This window comes from Temnothorax longispinosus, chromosome 9 (genome assembly GCF_030848805.1).
Source record: "Temnothorax longispinosus isolate EJ_2023e chromosome 9, Tlon_JGU_v1, whole genome shotgun sequence".
NCBI lineage: Eukaryota > Metazoa > Arthropoda > Insecta > Hymenoptera > Formicidae > Temnothorax > Temnothorax longispinosus.
In genome coordinates this window covers 5,586,830-5,612,966 of record NC_092366.1, presented here as the reverse complement: position 1 = coordinate 5,612,966, position 26,137 = coordinate 5,586,830, and the positions used below count along the sequence as shown (strand labels likewise).

The 26,137-nt window shown below is 47.9% G+C and overlaps 1 protein-coding gene across 10 annotated transcripts in view; it reads right to left on the bottom strand.

Moving 5' to 3' along the window:
- The window catches only part of Gro (TLE family member transcriptional corepressor groucho), a 65,652-nt gene that overhangs the window by 2,875 nt on the left and 36,640 nt on the right, over positions 1-26,137 (bottom strand). For 3 of the 10 annotated variants that reach the window (XM_071789011.1, XM_071789010.1, XM_071789014.1), the window contains exons 6-16: positions 21,072-21,134; positions 20,906-20,993; positions 20,690-20,722; positions 20,590-20,627; positions 19,871-20,233; positions 3,689-3,742; positions 3,101-3,292; positions 2,054-2,269; positions 1,533-1,600; positions 1,149-1,427; positions 147-750 (exon numbers count right to left, since the gene is read on the bottom strand). In XM_071789011.1, the coding sequence (XP_071645112.1) occupies positions 147-750; positions 1,149-1,427; positions 1,533-1,600; positions 2,054-2,269; positions 3,101-3,292; positions 3,689-3,742; positions 19,871-20,233; positions 20,590-20,627; positions 20,690-20,722; positions 20,906-20,993; positions 21,072-21,134 (1,998 nt within the window). The remainder of the gene's footprint in view (positions 1-146; positions 751-1,148; positions 1,428-1,532; positions 1,601-2,053; positions 2,270-3,100; positions 3,293-3,688; positions 3,743-19,870; positions 20,234-20,589; positions 20,628-20,689; positions 20,723-20,905; positions 20,994-21,071; positions 21,135-26,137) is intronic. The other 7 variants (XM_071789015.1, XM_071789016.1, XM_071789012.1 and 4 more) reach the window with 6 other exon arrangements.

The following is a 26,137-nucleotide window of genomic DNA, read 5'->3' as shown; positions in this document are numbered from 1 at the left end:
AAAGTGAATAATATATTCTGTACATAAGTATGTTTCGTGAACGCTAAGTTTTAGAATGCGACTCAGGTTAAATAAAGATGAGAATCCAGACATGCAGAGAATATAAATTATCCCGTTAATCAGTACACGTTTCTTTTTTTACTTGCCTGAAATATTGAAGCACCGTACGGCGTACGCCACGCGTTCAGCAGATTGTCCTTGCCGGTCGAGACGAACCACTTGCCGCAGGAGGCGAAACGCAGCGAGAGCACGCAGGAGTCGTGCAGATGCAGCTGGTACTTGTCGGACTTGGTGGCGTGGAGCACCTCGACGTTCGAGTTCTCCATCCCGACGGCCAGCCACTCGCCGGTGGGGCAGTAACCGAGGGAGAATATCTGCGAGGTGAAATCGTGCTGCTGCAGCTGCCGGCCCTCGCGGAGGTCCCAGGAGCGCACGGTGTTGTCGAGGCCGCCGGTCCAGAGTTTCGACCCGTCGGCGGAGATGTCGATGCAGGACGCGCCGTCCGTGTGACCCTGGAACTGCCTGACCAACGTCTGATTCTGCAGGTCCCACACGGCGATATTGCCGTCGCTGCAGCAGCTGAAGCAGACCTTCGAGTCCGGCGAAATCGCCAGGGCGTAGCACGCGGGCGCCGACGAGGTCAACTCCGCTTTAATTCTGGGCGTGGGACTCGCTAGGTCCCAGATGCTCAGTTGACTGGCCTCCCCGCCGACTATCAGGGTCCTCCCGTCAGGCAGAAGCTTCACGGACCTGGAAAGGTCGAAGATGTCAATTTCGCCGAACGTCTCCCGCTTAATTTAGCTTTGCGGTTAAAAAACTTAATTCTAATTAATATAACCTACCCAGGTAGCACGCGAGGATCCATACATGTCTTACATATGTTTCTCCTAAACGTATCTGATGTTTTATAACTCCTTAGGAAACCATAAAAAAACCAACATGTGCTACTTGAGTATGCAATAACTTCCAACAACGGTCTCGTCTTTTTTCCTTTAAATAAAATTACTTCGGTCACTACCAGAAGAAACATGACTTTATTCGCTACCTATTTTATCAGATCAAATCGCGCACGCGAGCCTCGTCGCGAGAATATCCAGGGTCCAACGAGTCGTTTGGACGTAATAGCGCGGAGTTGAAATCGCTCTTACCTAATGTAATTGTCACGTTGCAAACAGTCCAGCTGCGAAACTGGTTTCACGCTGGCGCTGCCGACACTTTGGCCGATGTCCCAGACCTTGACGCAACCCTTGCCGCCGGTGTAGACGTACTTGGTCGGATTCGAGATCGTAACGGCGCAGACCACCTCGCCGTGCGTCAGGGTGTTAATCTGACGTGCGTGACGCGGGATACCCGGTCCTACCAGAGCGTCCGTGGGGAATGGTACGGGCTGCAGCTGGCCCTCGCCGTTCATATGGTAGGAGTACGCCCTGCGCGAAATAAACATGAGTGTTTAACGCGTTCTTATCGCAATGTAGATGAGAACGGCTTTTAGAAAGACCTTAGACGACTTCGCATAAACTGTAATTACGTACGGTTTGCCACCTGCGATGTTGTTCAGTCCGTTACTCGCGGGTATCCTCATGTGACCGTCGAAACCGATCTGCGGAAGAGACGGTCGCGCTCAGTATCGTGACGCGCAGAGACGAGGAAAAAAAAAATTAAAGACGCGTTCGTTTAGTACAAAGTGCGAAATAAATGGCCTTAGGAAAAAACGGTCATCGTCGATTTCGGTAGTTCTTGCACGAGACTGATCGCGCTTTCAACCCTAAGAGGACCTCTGCCAGTTTTGACCTTTCCGATCATTCGCTCCCGTTAAATTTCATCGGATTCGATCTAGAGAGGTTTACAGTATCCACGGAAGACAATCAAGGAGAACAATATACCGTTTGCAGAAGTCCTTCTCTAAGGTCGAAATGAATTAAGCGGTTGCGTCCAAAATCAATTCGTATTATTATCTTTTCTTTTTTCTTTTTTCAGTCGCATAAAAGTATATCAGTTAATTAATGAAAGCGTGGTAACGTAAGGACTAAGGTGTTACGGGGTCATGAATCACCATGGAGGGCCGCGCGTATGGCAAGTTGCTGTATGGCGAGGGCGACTGCGGCGGCTCATTGCCGCGGGATGGCAAGCCCTGATAACCCTGCGGTGGCGTTTGCTGCGACGATGGCGGATGATAGACCCGCGCCAAGGACCCAGGGATGCCGCCCATAGTTGGCGTACAACTGCGCGAGCCCCTCGCCGCCGCCACAGGTGTACCCGGCTTGTCGACCTGGCGAACGCACGGTGTTTGCACCCACTTTTTTGCAGACGCTCACTGTGTCGCAATCGTACTAAGCTGCCGACCGATTGTCAGCCGCGATTGAAAATACGCGGATATATATATATATATATATATATATATATATGTATATCATTCCCTCCGTTTCGTTTCGCACGCGGCGGCAGAGAGCCGCTGCCTCGAAGACGATCGATCGAGTGAGTGAAAAAGAAAATGCGCTCCGTGTTGTCGCCGGTGCATGTCGCGGAGATGTTACGATATCGTTAGAGTCGTCAGACGTTAAGAGCTGCGCAGAAATTGCGCTTACAACGAATTCTTTGCGCCCAACCGAGGATGCTTTCACGATTATTTTAACAGTGGCACAGTTTTGTAACGTATAATATCATTCGTCTCTCTGTCACTACTCTACGCTTGAAAATAAATGAGCACACAGAAAAAAAGTGTCAAGACTTATACGCAAGAATCTATAATCTTCTTATAAGAATTAAAACTTTTTATTTCAACCTTCTCTTCTTAGTTGAACTATACAAATAACTTCATTCAAGCGAGTTTTCTTCGTTTAACGCAATATATATACCTCATTTTCAGATTACAGATTCTTGCGTATATACGAGTATATAAATTTGACACTTCTTTTTTTTTTGTTCGAAACGACAATTTAAAAGAGGAAAAAGGAACGTCTGACGATCCTAAGTATCACGTAAGTAAAAAAAGCTCGACTTTTACGTTCGCGAGAGGGTATTCCGGTATATGTATGGGCGACAGAGTCACGATTGGGCCGGGTCGCAGCGCCGAATAAGCTTACTCTCCGCGAGATCTTACATCTTTACTTTTCAGAGACGGTGTACTACGGGCGGAGGAGCTGCCGCTGCGCGACGGCGGCCTGTCCTTAACGGATGCCGAGCCCGCGCCGGATACCGGTCCGCCAACGTGGCCCGGTGCGCCCAGCTTCTCCAGGGTGCCGTTTTCACGTGGGTCCGAGTGCTCCCCGTTCGCGTGCGGCGACGACGCCTCCTTTCGCGATACGCAAATATCAGGAATTCGTTAAGCGAACACACACACACACGCAATATCGTACTTAAGTGTTAAGCATGCGACAGCACGAGTCTTTTAGATCTCGGCAATGTATATCTTTCATCCGCGAAACTTTTTTTCTTCTCTTGTTTCTCAATACAAAAATCTTTTACTTTCCAAGAGTAGAAGCTGGAATCAAAATAATTTCGCGTCGTTTCTCCCGTCAATGTTAATTTTAACACAAGCTTTGACACATTGAACAAGTGTAAAGTTTAAAAATTGCACGATAATTACGAAAGATAATTTATAATTGCGTGTAGATAAAGTATACAGATATATGTATGTAATTATTCGTCTAAAAAATTTACGACGCTTTTTTTAATGATAGTCTCTTACCTCGTTCGCCACGTCGACAACCAGGTCCTGGTCGCTCTTCTCAGCGTCGCTCTCCTGAAAAGTTCGAAATGACGCATGTTAGATGATGATAACGAGACGCGCTCCACGTGAGCAGTCGGCCAGTCTACCGAGCCGAGTGCATCAACGAGCTTTTGATGCACCTCCCATCCAAGTAGACGAGCAACTCGACCCATATTCTCGCGCGTCCTACTGGCGGACGCACCCTCCGAGAGATGCATTATTAATCTTGGTGCCTCGCTCACGCGATGCTCCGATTGTGCTCGAACAATAAATTAACGGCGCGAACGCCTGGAGGCAATAAGCTTTGCCGCACGGTGTATCGACGTGGAGCCCGTGAATGCGTAATTCAACTCGCAGTTAAGACGATTACGAACAAAATTAACTGAGATGATTTAATATTGAAAATTAAAATACTCGAAAAGAATCGCGTTTTCTTAATTCCTTAATTTTGTCGATCGGATACTTCGGACTATGTACTTTGAATCCAATTTGGTTGCGCGGCGTGCGAGTAATTAGAAAAAAAGCATTATCTAATCGCAATTATACCTGTACATTTTATCATTCGCGAAACAATTTGCGGGCTATCGTGTTATGTACAACGTTTATCTTATACCGGGCTATATCTATAACAAGCCCGTTACCGTCCCCGCAATTTTGCGTCCGTGCTATACGTCGGCGTAGCGTACACGTATATCGCGTATGGCTAATTTATGTGGCATTTATCTCGTAACACTACTTATCGGTTATCTTTCACTTGGCCGCAAGAGCGGCGGCCCCCCCGCGCCCTCCCCGCTCCCACCGTTCTCTCAGAACGTGGTGCATAACGAGCTCAAAGCAGGGCACGCGATAGTAGCATTGCCCGCCTAATGACGTAATATTATCGCAGAGCGTATATAACGCCCCATCGATGCACCGTGCATCTCCGTACGTATGTTACCTATGTGTGCGACGGTGCCACGCGAGATTGCAATGTGCGGGTGCGTCGCATACGAACGCACGAAACCACCTGTGCGCGTCGCGCGAGCGTTTTAAGTAATTCACCTCTCTGGCGGGTATTTAAAAAATTTCTCCCGCTAACTACCGCCAACGGCCGCCTAACGTGATCTTATCCGACGTCCCAGCGCATGCATAAATTATATTCGACTGCTGTCGCACGGCAGAAAGTTGTCCGCACGATTTTCAGAAAAATTGAAATCATGGATTAATAAGAAGCTTGGAGTAATTAAAAGTAACGTAAAACGCCCATAAGTATTTTCTTCCTTTTTTTTTCTTAGGCATATCTCCGAATCTGCCCTTGGATATCTTTTGCAGCGAGTATACCGTTGCATCTAGGTAAAAGAAACAAGACAAATAGACTTCTCTTAGACTTAATCACTAATATTTGAGGATTGTACCAAGATGTTCGGTCGTGTTTTAGTTTTATTTGGTGGCAAAAGATAAATCTTGCGCTGGGGAAAATGAGAACGCGTTTGATTCGACCCTCGGAGGACCGACAGAAAGGACACGAAAGCAGATATCCGGACGAGATAATCGGAAAGTACTTTTTAACAAAGAGATAGCCCGGCGGATTTCCGAGAAGAAACGCGTTAAATGGGCCGCGCGACATTAACCGGGCCACTACGAAATCGCAATCTGGCAGCGCCAGATACCCTTGGCAATTCGAGAGGGATGTTTCGAGCTGCTAGGGACACGCAATAAATTTGTGTACGGATGATGAGCTTGGGTAAATAGAGAAGGCAGTGTGGTGGTATTGATTTCAGTGGTATATTACTCGGAGTGGCGAGAGAGAGAGAGCGAGGGGGAGGGGGAGAGGGGGTAAAGGGGGGTGCAAGGTGGCGGCGGAGGAGCGCGGTTATGAGGGAGACCGAGGGAGCCGGAGGGTGACCAAGAGAGCGGGAGAGAAGACCGAAGGAGACGACGAGGAAGAAGGTGGCCGGCGGGTGGAGGTTGTCTTCCACCCCTTAACCCGCTCGTTCTAGCGTTAAATATGATACAAATGTTATCATCCCTTCTATTCCGTTCTCCTGTTTCCCACCCGACAGCGGCGGCGGCGGCGGCACACGAACCACGAGCGACCATCCTGACCCCCCGCGGGGTCCTTCCACCCCCTCCTCACCGGCTTCGTCCTTCGCTTCCATACCACCGCCACCCACACTCCTCTCTCTCTCTCTCTCTCTCTCTCTCTCTCTCTCTCTCTCTCGCTCTCTCTTTCTTTCTCTTTCGCAGCGCTGGTTCTTCCGCCGACCTCTTCCCTCGTTTAACCCGGGGATAGCGCGGGGATGACGGTATTAAGGGCAGCTCTATTATTCGACCACCCAACCACTCGACTCTTCGCCTCGAGAATTCTCGAATCTTTTTTTATTTTTTGCCCCCTCATCCTTCTTCTTCTCCACCACTTTGGCTCGTTCCTTCCTCCGCGTCCCCGCGCCTCGCTCTTCTCGCGCGTCTACCCTAGGTACTTTTCTGTTACGGACCCTCCGCTCCGGATCTCCCCCCTCCCGCTTCTTTACTCTACTGCCGAGGTCCTGTACCCTCGTTCCGCGCCAGCCACCTTCTATCGAGGTCCTCTGTAAACAAACGCACGAGAGCGAAAGAAGAATCGAAGGCTTTCCGTGTCCCCTCGTCCCCTTCCGTGTCCCGCCGTCTACTGCTTCTTCTTCTTCCTCTTCCTAGTCTGGTCTCCCCCTATACGCTGCTGACTTTCGCAAAGTTAAGCGAGTGGCTACGATGGGAAAAGCGGCGTGTCCACTCTCGGACGGGAATACGGGAATGGGATTATCCGACCATACGAGCACTCGACTATTTCGTTGCACACGAAATCCGTCGCGTTCGCCGATTGCAAATACGCAGGGATATCATTTGCACATCGACGTTTATTTATTCTCTCGCTGCGAGGCGTAAACTCTCGTAAAATTCTCATGCAAATTCAATTGCCTTGTATAATTTGTAAAACTCCAATTTCGTAGCCTTTAAACACAAAGCAGCTGCAACGCGCAACACAGAAAATGTGTGAGTACACACTCATCAGTGCAGTGGCGTAAATCGATTTCTCCGAGATATCTCACTTAAATAAAGAAAAAAAGAGACATGTGAAGATTTTAACGGAGAATAATTAGTAGACACTACGCGTCTTCTGACGTTAAAGCGTATCTCGATGGTACGAAGTATGTGGTATTAGAATATCCTGTGTATTCGAGCTAAGGCGAGACGTAGTAAGCATTGTCCCATAACTTTTACGGGGATGACCGCTTTTATGTTTCGAAGCGAGGACGCAGTGGATATGTATTAAACCGATTATGTCGCGCGCGCTGGATATACATGGAGGGACGAGAAGCGATGTACTAAGGGATGAACACGCTCGTCGACGACAAAAATCATCCGTCACCCATCGTCGAGAATAACGGTAGGTCGAAGGTATCCTGTCGTAGCGAAAGAAAATAATAAAAAATAATAATAATACACAATCAGTTAAAGAAGAACGCCCTTACAGTCAGGACTGGATCTTGCTGGTAGCCTAATAATATTATTCGCGTGAATTTTATGTGCAATTCTTCGCCCTGGCAAACGTTGAGACAGCGTTTTAAGACCGTTGGTAATGGCGCGTGGCGTTTGCTAGGGCGAAGAATTGTACATAAAATTCACGCAAATAATATTATTAGGCTACCAAGATCCAAGTCCTGACCGTAAAGGCGTTCTTCTCTTTAATTGATTGTATATCGGGGTTCTGTTGACTTATTATTAATAGTAATTAGTAATATATTTCTCTCTTTGTACCTCCAAGAGCAGAGAAACTTCCTAAGAGTGTCGAAGCTGGAATATATTGGAATCAAGATTGACGCGAGATGTGAAAATTACTGTGATTTACGTTAACGTTGTAGGTACCTGGACGTGAAGAAAACGCACGCGCGATTATCGATAATGACGAGTGTCGATAAATGACAAGGAAACTGACTTCGGAACTGGCTTAAAACTAACATCGAACTCCGGAGCAAGTACGTCTCTTTGGTGCAATAGTAATCTCGGCTTCGGACTTTAGAACTCAGAATCCGTTTCACAGATCGCTTCAGAACCCACGCCTCGCTGAATGCGCTCCTTAATGCGCCCTTAATGCGGGACTTGTACGCGCGTCGCGGAAATTGACGCGTCTCGAGGCTGCGAGATGATATTTCTCTTGTTTTCCCTCTCACCTTTTTTTCTCTCCTCCGCGCGGCGACGAGCGGCGAAAATGTATTAAAGCGTTTTTCCAGCGCAGAAAGGCGCGAGAGGGTGGAAGGGTCATCGGGGAGTGGAAAAGGAAAAGAGACGAAGACGCAGACGAGGGCGAAGAAACGGAAGAAAAGGGTAGCAGTCGTTGACGGAGAATGGTGGGGGATTTAGCTCTGGGAAAAATAGTCGTGGGGCGGAGAAGAAAATAAAGGGGAAACGGTTCGTATGAAAATGTAATTAGGGGAAGCGTGGAAAAGCTCAGCTCATTGCGGCCTCCACCCTTTTATTCCGCCACCTTTTCTCACTTCTTCCGCTTCCTCCTTCTCTTTCTCTCTTTCGCCCGCGCGCGTTTTCGCCTTTTATTTCATCCAACTCCTCTCTTCCAACTTCGCGCGATTCCCCGTTGCCACCAATTATGATTCATTAATCGCGGCGTGCGCGCCGATGGCAAAATTTATCAACTCACAGAGATATTTTATATACACGCGATACTACTAACGCGATCACATTTATTTCCCGTCGTCGCAAGCGCTTTGCATTAATTCTCGTCGAATACAGATCTTAAATCCTATTACGATTTTTTAAGCAATTTTCATTGAGCGGATAAGTATAAGCAGAGGCCAATTAAAATACTATAAGGTATTCGCCAAGAAGATACCGCAACGAAACAATTAAATTTTCTATTAAGTACTTTTAAGTGCTTTTATCTCTAAAATAAGGAAATAAAAAGTACAAGACTTGTACCACTGTTTTAAGGCTCAGATATCGTTACCAGCGGCAGGCGTTCGATTACAGAATTTCGAGACGTTGGCGTCGCGACATGTCCCGACGTCTCGCCGCCGGCATTCGATGTCTATCGTCGCATCACGACATTTTACGTCCCTCAAAGATCGTTCGACGGTAACGTTCGCCATCTCTGGCTCGTCAGTTTTGCGGTCAGACGCATACGTCCCTCCTCCCCGTGTTTCTGGCGAACTTTCTCCATCTCTCTCTCTCTCTCTCTCTCTCTCTCTCTCTCTCTCTCTCTCTCCCCCCTTCCTCCCTCTTTTTTTAACCATAGTTTGCACTTCCCATCGGCGATCCTTTATAGCCCGTAAATGTTTTTCGGCATCGCCGCTGTGTGAGAAAATTAAATTCGAAAGTGGCCAATAGCCTCGCGCCGCGAGAGTAAAGGGCGGCAGGAGGGAGAGGAGGGGGAGACACGCGGCGGCAGAAAGAGAAATAAAAAGGGGAAACAAGCGAGGGAGGAAAAAAAAGGAGAGAGAAACTGAGTTCGAAAGAGGGTAGGGAAAGTAGGGAGGACCTTCTGCTCGGTGGAGAGGATTTCAACAGGCTCGTGCATGTCGTTTTTCCACGGTGTGGAAATTTACGGGCTCCTTAAGCTCCTTCCGCACCGAAAGCACATTTGCTTCTGACATCCACAACAGACCCTCTCCCCCTCTGCTCTTGCCGGCATCCCCCTGGCCTACCCCTGGATTTCGCGCGCATGTATGGGGCGTTGGCGTTTTACTAAAAGCGCCGTGTCTTGCGATGAGAGTCGTTTCTCCGACATGACGCGCAGGCGACGACAATAAGTATTGCACGCGCGCCCCGTGTTATCTCATAATTTTTAATTCCTCTATATACTGCTTTAATCATCACATTTTTCCCAGTGTAATTATTTACATATTTATACAGCGACATTTTTAACTTTACAATATCTTGGAATGCGAAACAATTTCTTATGCGAAAATTTGAAGGCAACTGGGATGATATCCCTAGGTGCGTATACAACGTTCCCTTTCATCCCCTTTCAGGTTCGCACACGCGATACCAGTCACTCTCGTTCCAAGACACCGATGCATTTGTCCGATAATTACTTCACGTGCGGCGCGTGAAAGGGGCGGCTCGCCCTTGTCATTCGATAAAAGCGAGTTAGCAGTCGGTCCGTGCAGCAACGCGTTCGAGTGTGCTCGCGGTCGCGACCGCCAACAACGAATATTCGCGCCTCCACCTGCGCGAGCCGGAGTAGTAGTCGCGTCGTTATAAATCCACTTGTTGTTATGCCAAGCAGCGCGAACGCGGCGTCAGGCGCGCAATATTAAACCTCCTATTAAACGTTCAATCAGCGCGTCCTTATTGCCTCGCTTTGAACAGTATTCATAATTACCTCCGGCGAGCAGGAGACGACGGGAGGGGAAGAGGGAGGAGAAGAAAAGCGGAAGAGAGTGCCAATGATAACTCGATCCTCGTCGTCAAACGATTATACTATAAAGAGTCACAGCGCCGACGACGACGACGACAACGACAACGACAACGACAATATCGTTCCCTTAGTGAGCCACCCTCGGCAAAGGGCCCGGCCCGAGGGTGGTCCGAGTATGTCTCGGGCGTTATAAAGAGCGAAAGAAGCATTCTCGAAAGGTGCAAAACGTACACACGTACATACAATATATACACACACACAGGGTGAGAGGAAGCAAAGAGCGACGAGGCGAGAGAGCAAGTCGGAAAAAGGGACGCGCTCGCTCTCTCGATGCGCTGGAAAGAGGAGAAGGAGTAGGAGGAGGAGGAGGAGAAGGAGGAGGAAGTGGGCCGGCAGGAGGCGTTAGCTCGGGATACGCGGACCCGTCATACAATAAATACGATATTTGCACTCCCGCTCCACCCTATCCCACCCCCACGGCTCAACCCCATCCATCCATCCATCCATCTATCCATCCATCCCGCGGTGCAGGGGTGACGGAGGAGAGTGAGAGGCGGCGGTCGTACGCTCTCTCTCGGTGCACAGCCAGGGTTCGGCTCCGTACGTAGGGAGCGGGTGATGGAAAGGGGGATGGGGGAAACGGGAGACGAGGGTGAGTAGGTCGCGAGAGGAGCGGGAGAGAAGGTGCTCGGATGGGTGGTGAAAGCGTTGGTCGGTCGCGGCGAAGGGACGCGAAGCTCTGGCGCGAAGCGAAACGGCGCGGCGTGGCGGTGTTGTGCGTGGTGTGGTGTGGCGTGGCGCGGTGTGCTGCTGCTGTCGGTGGGCGGGCGGGGGGTTGGCGATGGTATAGATTTTTATGTCTGCGAGAAATACAAAATGATGGATATAAACCTCCTCGCCACGTCGCCGTGTTCCATTCCTCTCTCTCTTTCTATCTCTCCCTCTCTCTCTCCCTCTCTCTTGTACTATCTATCTGTCTCCTGTCTCTCTTTTTCTCACTCTCTCACTCACCCTCTCTCTCATTCTCTCTCTCATCCTTCGCCCGTTCTCCACACACTCGCCGAGGGTAGTACACGAAGTAGTAACACTCGTGTACACAACCGCGCGCGACCATACGCGTCCGTGCGCGAGATACACACGTACACGCGCGTTTCACACGAACGACGCGAGCCGACCGTACAACCTCACCTCGCTTACAGAAGAGGAGGAGCAGGAGGAGGAGAAAGAGGGTGAGGGTGAGGTTGGTGGATGGAGGTCTCTTTCCGCCCGGCGCTCACGTTTCCCCACCCCCCCGCGCGGTCACCCCTGGCCCCCGAGAGCAGCCGCGAACCTAACCCAGCTCCCCTCCGTCTCGCCACCCTTTCTCCCCTCGCCCCCGACCCCCGTGCCACCACCAACCCCTTCGGCTGTACATCGAGCGGCCCCCGCGCCCCGATCCCCTGCGGAAGCTCAGAGCGAATGTTTTGTCATCATACCACCCTGCACGCCGCCCCCAACTCCCCGAGCAACCGCCCTGGCCTCCTAGCACCCTCTGCCTGCACTCCTTCACCCCTCTCGTCGCCTCTCTGCCCCAAGGCGCCGCGGCAGATACACTCGCAACCACGTACACACCTCGAATTTCCGCTTTAGGTATCCCAAGTGCTTCTTGTGCACGTGTACGTATGCGTTTCATCGCTGACGTCGAGGGGGCCTCGTTTCGACGCGTGTACGTGCATGCGTGTGTGTGCGCGCGCGATACAGAGAGGCGTCAAAGCGCACCAGTGCGTGCACGAGAGCGCACGCTTGCAAGCGCGTGTCGATTTGTAAGCATTTCTTTCATTCAAGGCTGATTTTTCTACAGTCACGGTTCGCGATATTATGAATGCAACAAATACGCGTTAACAATTTTCGACTGTAAATTCAATGCTCGAAATTGATGCTAGTGCTATTTCTGTAACGCGTCGCGATGCGTGCGATAGATTATTAAAACTATATATAGCCATTCTATTTTAGGAACAAATACCGTTACCAAAGTATAAATCTTTTCCGTTGATTTAAAAACAAATAATTTAAACGAAAGAAGAGGTAATTTCTTAAACGTGTTAAGAGTTAAATTATTATAGCGCCGCAATTTAGACGAATTTCACACAATATAAACATACATCTTTTCATTGCATTTTTCACGTAATAAACAACGTTAATGAAAAATGTTATATAACTCACGACAATAAATATATTATTGAGAAAAAACATTCCGTTCATCACTGTTAATATTACTTTACGTTTCAGAATGCGCGTTATAACGCGAGGTTTATGAAAGCCCTGGGAGAGCTTTCGTGTTGACCGCCTTTCTTTTCGTCGCCAAAGAGCGACGGACGGCTGCGCTTTTTTCTCAGCGCATCTCTCTTCCCTCACTGCACCGAAAAAGAAACGCATCTATGAAACGAGACACGACCGTCGAGAACCCTACCACTTTTGACGCGTCCCAACTGATTGATTGATTACTTAATTAATTCATTAACTCGGTCTGACGCATTGATCAGCTGAGCGTCACGCTCTCGACAGGTTTTTCCATTTTTAATTATAATTAATATCAGTTGAATACCAGCGAAACCTTATTTTTTCGGTAATTCCAAGTGATTCTGATTTTTAGAAATGCTTAGAAAAATCGACTTTAAATTTCTGTATATTATATTATTAGAATTTGAACTGTACATTTTATCTAAATTGCGCCTCAATATTCAATTTAATGAAACCGATTATTTTATCGATCAGAATCGAAACGAGATAAGGCGCGTGCGAAGAGAGGTTTTCGGCGTCGAAACGCCGCGTCGTAAAATAGAGAAGCTTTGAAATTCGTAGTTACGCCACTGGGTTGGCCGCTACAACCGAGATCGTCGAGATCTTTATATTCCTGGCGAGGAGAGCTAGTGGAAGCGGCACCAAGGGATGCAGCAAGGAGAGGTGGCGGGCCAGGAGGAAGAGGAGGAGGGGGAGGGGGTGAAGGAGGAAGAGATGAGACGAAGCGGAGAATAAGGAAGAGACAGATAGACACGGGGGGGTGAGCGAGAGAAACGGAGAAAGACATCCCGGTATCCCGCCTCGGCGAGAGGAAGACAGGTCCACCGACGTCTCTCACGAGCGATTGTGAGAGGTCGACAGAGCGTTTTGTAACAAGAACCCGCCCGTCGGAGATATCGACTGTTCCGAGCGCTCGCGTCTGAAAAAGTAATAAGGCGCAAAGACGGATATAAAATTTGTTACGTCGACCCGAATTGATGAACCCGGCTGCGCGGCACGCGGGAACCCCTTGAGACCGTCGGGAGACCATCTTTTTTGTAATCGATAACCAAGTTATTTACCACTTAGTGCGCGGCTGAATGGCGATCAAGGGATTGACCAGGAAGAAGTGCCATCCACATCTTGCTTTCAGAGCTTTACAGACGTTTAAATTATAAATTGAATAACGAAAGACTGCAATTTCTTTCATTGCGGAAACTTTTACTTTTATCGAAAACGTGACGAAACACGTCATGAAGTACTGGTCATAAATATCTTTTGTTAAGAACAAATTGATTTTAATCCGATCGAAGAATTCACATACATAAAAAGACTCATTGTCGGTAGACGTAGGCGACACGCTCTGTGTAATAATAAACTTTTCAATGCGCTGCCTTGTATAAACTGACACTGGTTTAAGCAGCAAAGAATGTTAAGTAGCCAATAGGGTAATGAAGTGCGAATTATCGAGTGCCAGGGATAGTCCGCGAGCGTGCGCGGCGCGAATCGGAAATAGCGCGGAAGGATGATGGATGAGGGATTCTCGTGGACGCGGGGTTCTCATTAGTACCACCGCGCGCAACTAGTTGGAAGTCCGGCGGCATTGGCATGGCCGAGCGCGAAACGATAATCGACCAAGAAGTGCGCAGCTGGCATCGCGTAATACTCCCGGCGAACGTATTATTGTTATCTAATCGACGCCGTTAATACGGCGGAGGCGGGTCGATAGCGATTCAGAACGACGCTCGCGGTCAGCGGAAAACTACGATCTTACGTTCGTTAGCCGCGAGATCGATTCGATCGCCCGAGGTAATACAGCAGTATACCGAGTCTCGACATCCGGTGTTAATATCGTCAGGACTTATTATACATCGCATGCATGTACATACATACCTTCGGTTAAAGTATTGTAAAAGGTATGGTATTGGAAAAGCAAAATAAAAAGCGTCGTAATACAAAGATGCAATATAGACTTTTACAACTGCAAAAAATGCTTAAACAAATTTCTAAGATACGATAATACAATACGATAAAATAATAAGGACGAAGATAAGGAGAAAATTTCTCTTCCCTTCTCTAGTATTTTGAAGTCACAAATGACAATTAGCGGAAAGAAGAGAAAAAGAAAAATATATATATATATCTGTTTCCGCGAGAGTTATTGCGCGAGAGATCAAGGGATACGTGTAGTTTCATCGTTTGCGTTCGACAAAGACGGTCGTGGAACGACGACAAATCACACCGAGGATCTTTTCAATTTCCAGCAGAAGGCGCAGCCCTCTTGGCGAGTTGACAGGTGAAACAGGTGAAGGGCGGAGCGTCGGCGCGCGGGGGTTGGATTGCACCGGGAAAAACCGTGCTCGCGAAGTAATCGAAAAATACAGGAGCGGATCCATCAGGAAATCCCGAGTTTTTTTTTTTTTTTTTTTAATATTATATCGGCGTTGCTGTTCGCGTGGAGCGAACGAGTGGGTTATATTATATACGTATACAGTCGCGATAGAGGGAGACGGATAGAGCAAGGGAAAAAAAGGGGATGAGGGGAAAAAAGAGACAGAGCGAAAAAAAAAGAACGGTGATACGTATAAGAGCGAGGCGGGCGGGCGGGCGGGCGGACGGGCGAGGACGGGGTGCAGGGAAGGGATGCGAATACAAAAACGAAAGAGGAAACGAAGCTGTGCTAGAGAAGAAGAAGAGCGAGACAGAGCGCGGGGTACAACGTACCGACTGACCAACGGGGTTGGACAGTGACGAGCGGGTGTAGGTAGGACCCACAAAATAAACTGAAACCAGCCCCCTCCTATCCCCCCCCGCGCTATCCCTCGTGCTCTCATTCTAGCCGCGTCACCTCCGCCTCCGTGCCGCCTCACCTCTGCCGCCTCCACCTATTCTCCCGCGATATACCCCCCTCGTAGTCCTCGTACCGCCGACCCAACCCCCCCCCCCCGCTCGCTTCGTCGACCACCTCCGCGGGTGCCTCTCTACCTCCGCCAAATAAATTACACCGCCTCGTGACGCGAAAAAATCCAACGAGTTGCCAGAGAGAGTGAGTGAGTGGACGAGGCGAGAGAAGGAAGACGAGATGGAAGGAGGACGCGCGGCGCGCCGGGACGAAGGGGGATGGACGACGGATTGCGCGACGTGCGGGCGGGAGCGAGATGGAAGAGGGCACATTCGAGAAAGAGAACGCTCACTCGCGCTCGCGTGGGGGGAGGGAGGGAGGGAGGTGCAGAGAGAGGGTGGATAAAGGCCAGCACGCAGGGCGGAAATAAAGAGAGAACGAAAAAAGTGGAAGAGGTTGGAGGTGGAGGTTGGGTACCGTGGTCCGCTTTAATTGGTTCGACGTGGTCAGATGAAAAATTCAACCACCCACCCATCCCAACCCGTCCCAACTCTCTTCCTTCTCCTCCTCCTGCGCGCCATCTCCACCTCCTATGCCTTCCGCTGTCTTTCTCTCTTTCTCGCCATTCCGTATCGTTCCTCTTTCCCGCCGCCTGAATTCCCACCAGATGAATCTACCGCAGCACATCTACGCGCGCGGTCCCGATGTCTGCAAGTTTCTGCGGATCAGGGCAGAGGAGACAAAGTTAAACCGGCCGGCCTCAACCGCCGTCTTCGTAAACACCCGGCATCGATTCCGCCTCGAATTCAACTACTCCCATTCATTAGCGCATGGCATCTAATGCCGCGCGAATTTCGATTAATCCCATGAAATCCCGTGAACGCTTGTACATTCGGTGTTTACGGTGAACAAATGCGATTTCTTTCGAGCGCAACTAGAAACAATATAACACTCGAGTAACTTGCTCGTAGAATATCGAAATCAAAACCGAACGAAGAAACTCAACTTTGAGATAAGCCAATAATTTTTGTACGAGATAGCACGTTTCCAAAAAGGTTCCAAGTTATTCGGAATTATTGAGTCAAACGAATTTTAATTGGACGTTTAATTAGGTTTTTCTAGCACCTAGCTAAAGTTACTTTTCATCGTGGGACAGGACGTGTCCGCCTCGACGCAAAAATTTCGCCATTTAACACGTTTGAGATTTTCCGTCTTCAATTTCATTTCGACCGCTATGAAAAATGCACTTTGCCATCCGACACGCTTTTGAAACGTTATTTCACAATGTGCACTATGCTCCGTCGTATTACCGAGAGACCGCCGCGGGCGCGCGGTAGATTCCAGGATTTTATCGGGAATCTTTTTTGCCTCTCCACCCTTCGCAACGTAGTAGCACCAACGGCCGGGATGACGATTACGAGAAAATGAGGTCACAGTCAGACATTCAGACACAATCCCTCCATTTACGAGATAGAAGTAATTATACCAAAAAAAACGCAGTAATCGAGAACTGGATCACTATCCTCGAAATGTTGCCGCAAATGTATCAAACCGATTCTTTCTCAGTATCGTATACACTTTTCACAAAAAAAAACAATATAATATATTCATTTAAATTAAAATTAATCGCCAAATTTAAATAAAATAAATTATCGCAATAATAATAAATTGAGAGCTGTCGACTCGCAGGGCTATACCTTCGATCCGATTTGTGTAAGACGAAATAAACTCCTTTCCCGCGATATAGCGATTTCATGTGGGGACGGCGGCAGCAGCTTTCGTCGCGACGGAAACAGAGCATACAGTTGCTCCTTTGATTAATGCTTCCTCGGGGATGAAGCGAAGGGGTTAGGAAGATAGCGGTAGTGGTGTGCTGAGCTACGACTAATCCTCTCTCGGCGTGCACATGTAGGTACGAAGCTCCGACCGACAGTCCTAAGAACCTGACTGTGGACACGAGCGAAAACTCATTTCCGGATGCGCGCCCTTCTCTCCCCTCCCCAACCCACTACCATTCCTTCTCTTTTCTTCGTCGTCGGTCTCGTGAATTACATACGACCGGATGCGATGTCGCGCGCTCGCATTCTCGATCAGGCCATTTCTGCACTCGGGACACGCGTCCGCAACAGTGGCGGATTTCTTCATAAGTACACAAAAAATGAGCATTTTAAACATCATATAATTGCGAAGAATTCTCTCCAATAAATATGAAAAAATAAATTAATTAATTGAGCAAATAAGCAGAATATAGATTAATTATAAGAGAAATATCAACCGCGAAAAAAAACCGTATAGAACAGCGCTCTTATACAAAAATATTTTATTTTAATATCTAAATTTTTGCAAGGTATTAATATTTATTTTATCGTAAGTATACTCCCCACATTATGATAATTATGAAACAACAATGTTTTATATAAATGTAAGTAGAATTTTCCATATTCTGATAATTTTATATAAAATGTAATTAATATAATGTTATTATTTTTTGTAATGTCATTACAATGTAACGACAATTTTGTAATATCATGAAAATTGCTTTCCATTTATCGTGACTTTATCTCGGGGCTGCGGGGAAACGCAGCTGATGACCGGATCTGTCCAGTGCCTCAACTTCAAACAAACTTCCCGGCACTCTTGGGGCCGAAGGGATTGCCCGTGTAAACGACGCATCGTTAGTACATCCAGGAAGAAAGAAAGATAATACGAAAGCGTGGTTGGAAGAGAGAGAGAGCAGAGAAAGCTAGAGGCAAGACGCTGGTCGCCCGTGATTCCTTGATTTTTACCAGTAGCTTGGCAGTGACAATTGGCCGCGACAACTACACAGTTGTCCGAGAAGCAATTTTAACAGTGGTTTGAAGTCATCAGAACGCGGCGAAGAACCGTTGGGAAATATGTTCCTCGATAGTTGAAAGGACAAATGGACGAAGAAAATACGTCGCACTCATGCTTTGAATTTTAATTCAATATTATATCTAAAATGTTACTTAATAAAATCATTTATATTATTGCCGTATTTATTTCCGTAGATAACTTGCTTTCTTTTTCCACCCGCATACAGAGGGTGAGTCATGCAATGTCAGGATGGTAACTTCATAAGAAATGAGGCATCATTAAATCGTTTAGTTTTTTCCCCTGCCACTTTTTCCTATCATCAACCGTGAAGAAGGTATAACCCGTTCAAATTGCGCGACTCATCCTGTATAATAGATAGCCATCACGTTCCTCAACGATTTTATGACGTCTTTTAAATAAATAATTAATGCAAATCAACGAATACGGTCGCGCGAGAAAGAGAAAAGTGCCGAGAGGGTGCCGAGGATATAGCCAGCCGCGCCGGCTAATGAATTCACGTGGAAACGCTCTAATCGGTACAAAAAAAAATGCGAGAAAAGAAAAGAACAGAACCGGAAGAGGTAGAGCAAGATAAAGAGAAATGAAGAGAGGGTAAGTGAAGCGCCCGAAGGAGGTAAGGGAGCAGCTGAGAAAAATAATCCAATTTAGTCGGTGCGCGCACGACGACCCGGCTAACTGTTCGCTTGTTTTCACGGTTTTTAATTATACCACCCGTCTCCGCCCTCGCGCCCCCTCTGCTCTACCCCCGTCCGTGTTCGTGCCTCTCGCGAGGAGTTCGCGCGCGCTCTTTGTCGTCGTGATTCAAGACAGAGAAACACACTTTCGTGGAACTTCACTTCGGATAGACGTTAGTTAAGCAAAATAGACGATCGCCCGACTTAACAGACGCAGCAGGCAGGACTCTCGCGGGTTCTTGACCGGCAGGAAGTCGCGGTCTTTTTTTCCGCCTTTGCGGCGAACGAGGGTAATCCGATTTCGATGGAAACTTCCGCGACGCATGATTGCATTTGGGACGCTCGGCTCCCGCCGAGAAAAGGCCGACATAGACGGCACGCGAGACTATAGAGCGTATTTTCCATCCCCTCTTCTTTCTCTCCCTGTTCTTTTTTTTTTTATTCGGCGAATTCGACGGTTAAGTGGAAGTTAGCATCGACGCTCTCCTATCCTTTATCGCGCGGCTCGAACTCGATTCTAACTCGGCCTTTTTATTACTCTTACGTTTACTTTCCAGCGATATAACGCGCGCGCTTGCTCGCTCCGTGCGTCTCTTTATTCTACCACCCGCTTTGCCCTCTCCGTCGCTCAGCGATCGCCGAGAGTGTCGGCCGTTTTATCGGCTTTCGACGTCGCTGCAATTAGCATTTTAATTCTCAGCTAAACGCGCCCTCCGCCGTAACGCGCAACTTTTTCGACGCCGCGAGTCTCTCTGTATAGTTAAGCGTGCACTGACCAACGAGCAATATTCAATGCAACAGCACGCACCTGCGTTACCGATGCGCTGACTTTTTCTCCCTTCTCTCCCTCTGAAGGGAAAAAAATCTCAAACGGAAAAGACATTTCAATTTTTGTGAAATTACAGAGCGTTCCCTTTCAACTTTATACTTGGTCTCTGAATAAAAATCCGATTTCTGATTTAAAAAATCTATTGTAAAATATTGAATTAGAGACATCCGGTAAGTCAGATCTCCGAATTGTAATGTAAAACACCTCGGAGTCCGATCGAACTGCCGATCGATTCGAGCAAATCGGAGCAACGCGACGTCGCGCGGGAGAACGCCGGCCGGATGGTGTCAATGCTGGTAATGGTACTCACGTGTCCTAGCTTCTCCTCCTTCCGCCTCTTGGAGTCGCTCTCGAGGTCGGGCGTGCGGCTGCGAAATTTCTCAGGCGGAGAGACCGAGCGGTGGCCGAGCCTCTCGTCGGGCAGGGCGATCGGCTTACGGTCCTCGGGCGTCTCCGCGGCCGCGCGATGCTGCTGCAGATCGGCGGGCTTCAGCAGCGCTTGCGCCTGTGCCTGGACCGCAGCCGCGGCCGCGGGATGCGGCGGCGGCGCCAAGTGCGGCGGCACACCCGCGGCTGCGGCCGCCGCGGCCGCACCTGCGAAGCCCAGCAGACCGCCCGGCGGAAGACCGCCGACCACCGCGCCGTGGGGCAGTTGCTGCGCATGGATCTGTTGCTGCGATGTCAAGGTAAAAAAAAAACCTTTGTAATACTGAACCCCTCTCGTTCCTTTTCTGCCTCTCTCCTGCCCTTTCTTTTTCTCGAACGCGCTTTATGTTTTCATTCTAAATTTATTTTTATTCGCACGTCAATTAACCGCGTGACTGGCGATACAATATCAATATATGGTATTCGATATTTCCGGTAATACATATTTAGGAAGATGCATCAATGAATTAAACGGAAAAATTGCATTTCTTTATTATCACGATCTCTAGCTAGGCTAAATGTCGTAAAACTAATCGCGTAATCCGTTTTTAACGTGTAATTTTTTTTCGCAATTTTTGTAAGTCAAATGTCGCAAGGCATTACCTTAAGGTGAATCATGTAAGACGGTTGCAAATCGTCATCTAATAAATGACAAAAAAATATAAATTTATGCTATGCATCGAATGTAGGGTAAAATACTCACTAATAGCTGCTGGAGACCTTGCTGCTGTTGCTGCTGCAAAAATTAAGAAGAAAACGCGTCGATTATTCAATTAACAGTTATTCAATTGACAAGATTAAGTTCGCCGATATATTGCGAATTATTTAGTTGTAAAGAATTTTTTTTCTGGACGCACTCTTACGATCCACCTCATTAAAGCCGATGACTTAGGAAGTTAAACGGTGAGCGGCTACTTACCCCGATAATGGCGTTCAGTTCGGACATGGTGACTTGCTTCGCCCTCTCCACGGCGTTGGCCACCTGCTGCTGATGCTGCAATGCCATGCTATCATTATCGCGTCGTCGTCACACTCGATTGTGAGATCGCACGGCACGCGTGCCAAACAGAAAGTCAAAGACTCACCTCTTGCGCCAGGAACGGGAGCACTTGCCCGATTATCGCGTTCAACCTTTTAGCGATTTCCGTCTGCGAACACACGACGGATAATCGAATCAAATGTGTTTTTCAAATGGCAGCTAAATATTCTGACGATTTATCTCGTTATCGTATCACTTCGGAGGTAAACGCGTATATGAAAAATATCGCGGACTTTTAGGAAGAAATGAAAAGCGCTTTAATTCTCTATACGCTGTTTTCAAAGTGAGTGGTGCAAGTAGATGATAGAGACATAGATAATTTCTTTTGACTCGCGCCGTAAATGCGCCACTTTTTTAAATACATTCCGTCACCTATCTCCGTATTCCAAAAATTACAGCGCGGCACGTGTCGTTTTCAAAAATGACCGATCCATTTGTAAAATTGCGCAAGTAACACTGGAAATTCATTTGAAATTTAATGTCGCGTGCATAGTTTAACGTCACGCATGAGGCTTAATTGAGAAATCGAGGCTGACTGTATATAGAGGGATGCGATACGAATTGTGTGTATATAACATATAGGACACGCATGTTAGCGGCGTGCGAGGCTACATCGTGGTAATCATGTGTCGCACGACGACGAGTGCTCGACGAACATACGAGCGTGGCTCGTTTCACCCTCGTAGCAGGAGGGTGGCTACTCATTAATGTGCGTCGATCGAATCGGATCACGATTAAGCTCACGATCGCCACGTGACTTCCTTAGCAACCGCAGCATGAAAGAAATATTTGCACTTTGTCGCTCAATTACCTTCCGATCATACGACGACAGTTTCAAATAAATTTCTGTTCTTCAATAGTGAAGTAACAAATTTAATAATCGGGAATCACCGCGTGTAATTATATTTTTTAATCAACTAAATTATTTCGTCCAATCTCAATGATTCGTTGACAGTGAATTGGCGAGGGTAAAATTCGCGCGGTAATTATTTAATAGCGGGTTTACATTCGACAGAAACGTCGCGCCGATATCGCCCCGGCGATATTTTCACGTCAGAGGAGCCAGCCGCGTAGATCTAAAAGTTGAGAGACCGAAAAAAATGTCATCGCCCCCACGGGGAACAGAAAGATGGAAAACTGCCGCGTCCACGTCAGTTCGATTTCGCCCTGTTCGACAGTAGGTGGCAAAGGGGGAGGGAGCGAACCGAGGGACGGTTAGGTGGGTGTAGAAGGAAGGGCGGGCGACGAAAAAAGGTTCGACGAAAAAATGGACAGAGGATGCGAGGGATAGTGTCGGGGATTGCGGGAGGTGGTCGGAGGCGGCGGTCGGGAGACGAGGAGAATTTGCAGGACGCGGGCGATGCGGAGCGAGTGTTGTCCGGCACGAAAAAATGGTTATTCCTTCTCGAATGTGCCCGATGCACATGCACGTTTTCCCGCAAAACGGATGGCCGAGGTGCGGGCTCGACGAGGGGGCGGGAGCGGCAGCAGAGAGAACGAAGTGAGTTGACGGGGCGGGACGAGGAAGGGGATGGAGATGACCAAATGGGAGGTGGGGAAGGACGTGGTGGATGTAGAGGTAGATCAGGAGGAGGAGGAGGAGGAGGAGGAAGAGGTGGAGGTAACATTGAGATTAGCAACGGGTAAAAAATCGATGTCATCGCCCCCAGCCCTCGCGCGCTCTCTCCGCTCTCGCTCGACTCAACCCTCTGCTACCTCCACAGGGCAAAATAAAAGAACTCGAATACACGACCCCTAGGAGGGTGTATGTGCGCGCGGCGTAGGTGTTCGTGCGAGCAAGCGCGTACGAGTGCGAGAGCGATTGCGAGTGCGAGTGCGAGATGTGTACACGCGCGTTTTCTCTTTCTCGCCGGTCTCCTCTCGCTCGCTCGCGCGTTCGCACGCTAACACGTGTGTACGAACGAGAGAACCCTGGAAAAGCGACCCCCGACCGCCGAAAGAGAACCTGTGGGAGATGAAGTGAGAGGGGTCGCGCATTGAAAGAGAGACGGAGTAAGAGAATTCGAAAAAAAAGGAAAAAGAACGAAGGTGAGAGAGGGAGAGAGGACCAGAGAGGGCAGAAGACAGAGAGCCCGGATAGATAGACGTATATATGCATGAAGGTAGGAAGAACTGGAAAGGCAGGGTGAGTTATACGCAATTGGTCAGCCTGCACATTTTTTATCGGACGCCGCGCCGGGCGAACCCGCGATGGGGAAATGGTAGTTACTCTTATATTGACGAACAACGCCAACAACAACGCCGCGGCAATATTCTTCCTAAGGGATACGCGCTTTTTCAATGGAACGCCGTCGCCGACTCTGTATTTCCGCTCCAAGGATTCCCACGTTAGAAACGATATGATTCGCAACAACTTCTGAGCGCGGCTTGACTCTCTTCCGGGATGATGGCAAAAGTTATTGCCATCCGCGGTTCTTCGTTCGGAAATAATTTTAATACAGAATAGTTGAGAAAATCGAAGAGATACCTAACGATGATTTTTGTTGCGAATAAAACGGAATTGAAATTCCTCTTCGTTTTCTTAATCTTTCATTGCGACAAGTTTCCAATTAAACGCACCCGCGTGGCTTAATGTTAACTAATGAGGTGATATTAAAACGTTGAAACGAATATCGCCGGGCAACTAATTTTTTACCTCATTTCCTTGGTATTTCGTGGTCATTTCTAATTCTCTCGGCTTTCCGAGACTCGGTAATGACCCATTTCGTGATCGCGTGCGCGTAATGTACCCGCGACATATTACCGTGGATCGCGGCTTAAATCGAACGGGACAACGAGCAGGCGGCCGCTACGCCGAAGGATGTCCCTTTCAATTAAGCGATAAGCGTTATCGGACAGATACGCCGGCAATCGAATGTACGTACGTACGTATGTACAACTCGATGGATGAATAGGGCGAGAACGTAACGCGCGACTAGTCGCGTCGCGATGAGTTTTTAGCTCTCCCGTCTCGTCCTCGCCGCCGCTCTGATTCGCCCAGTTTATCCCACCCTTTCTCTTCCGCGCTTTTCTTTTGCGTAGTCGCGGGTGCTTTTTGCGCGAGCCGCCCATTTTTCTCTATTGCCGCGAATCTCGTTTTCCATGAAGCTCGCACGATGAAATTCGACGGGCTTCGCAAATCTAATGTGACGACTGATAAAACGCTTTATTACCGATATTAACGAACGATATCGCATTAACCCGAAGATTAAAAGGATAATTTTCATCAAGTCTTCCCAATTTTTAAGTGGTCGAAAAATCTTTCCAAGATTCTTCGTCGTAAACGGTATTTGCATAGAGTCGATGACGAGAGATATCGAAGTTTTGAAAACTTTATTTCTTCACCGCGTGAATCAAGAGACGAATATTGCGACGACCGACCGGTTGCAATCTATATCGTGCAATTAAATCGTACGATCGAGCCAATGTTCGCGAGCAAGGGTGACCGAAGGGAGAAAACTCAAGACTGCTATTGGGGATGAGGAACGGATGGAGCGAGAGAAGTAATCGTACCTACAAGAACTGGGACATCGCCAACAAATTCGAGTTAGTCGAGTAGAGAGTGGTAAAGTGGTGGCTGCGGTAGGGTGGGTGAGAGGCAAATGTCGACTTCGGGCTGTGGCAGGAGATACGAGGGTCGCAGATGCGAGGGATGGCTAGCATTCTGGGAGAGGTGAGCGGAACGGAAATCAAGGGAAGAGAAAGGGAGGGAGCGAGAGAGAGAGAGAGAGAGAGAGAGAGAGAGAGAGAGCTGCGCGAGGAGCGAGGGAGAGCGAAAAGGGTAAAAACGAAAGGGGTGGCGAAACGGGAAAAAGAGACGAGGCAGAGATACAGAAGGCTCTAACCTCGTAGGGGGAAGATTGTTTTCATTCGGGGGCTCAAATTGAAAAGGAGCGAGAAAACCGCGACGCGAAAGCCTGCTAAGTGGCGGGGATTGACTAAAGGGAGCTTGATTTATTTATTTTTTTGCCGAGTGAGGGAGAGATTTTGAGACTGACACGACGCGCGGCATCCCCGACGAAAGTAATAAATATATTTTTGGTCCATTAAGTCGGCTGATGGCGGAAGAAATAGAAAATAAAACATCGATGAATAACAAGACGTGTACTTCTAAACTAAATTATTGCGTTATATTTGCGTAACAAGCTTTTCCAAAAATCTATCAAGTTAATTTCTTTCAAGACTATCTGATTTTGTGCATCGCAAAATCATCGTCTAATGCGCTTGGAAGATGGCAATTAATGTGAATAAGCTGGCAAAAGAGATTTAATCGCGCGTTCACGAGCGCATGGCATCGGCGCGATATTATCACGGTTAATTAGAGAGCCGCCAAGAACCGATAACTTTTCATTTCTCTTCCAATTAGTGTCAGAGAAGCGAGTTCGCCATGTTACATTATCTCCGCTGCAATTTGTGCAGTCGCGATGTCCTGACTTGATTTCCCAGCGAACCCGAGTGATCTTACTTTTCCAATTTTTATTAATATCCGGTGTATATTATTATCCGACAAATTTATAAATTACGAACGCGAAGCGGATCTTTCAAAAGTTTTATCGCGCTCTTTAGAGAAAAAGTAATATCGAAGAATGTATTTTCAGATTCCTCAATATATACAATTTAACGAATTTACATTAGTAGTCTACGTGATAAAGAATTCAGTTTTATTTAATTATTCAATACATTATCTTTCCAAGATAAGCAACTTAATCAAACAAAACCTTTAGCTAATTGAATTTGACACACAGACGTTTCCAATTTCCGTTGTTAATAAATCAAGTTCGATAACCTTATTCTAATTTTAAAAGACAATTCTTATAGTTCGGGTTGCGAGACCGATTAAAATAGCACCATATGTTTTTCCTTAAAAAAAAAAAAAAATAATAAAGATGCCATGATTTTTCGCACATTATTCGCCGAAAACAATTCCGCGGTGATTCTGGCGCCATGTTACGCCCTATAACTACCCGAGAGAACGTAGTTCCCCGCGCCTCGGCCCATTAACCGCCGCCTCGAGGTACGAGGGTGAGAAATGATCGGCCGCTAATGCTAATGAATATCAGCTCGTTGTACCGGGACGGCGGGAGGGTTGTTTGGAGTTCGGGGAGCCCCACT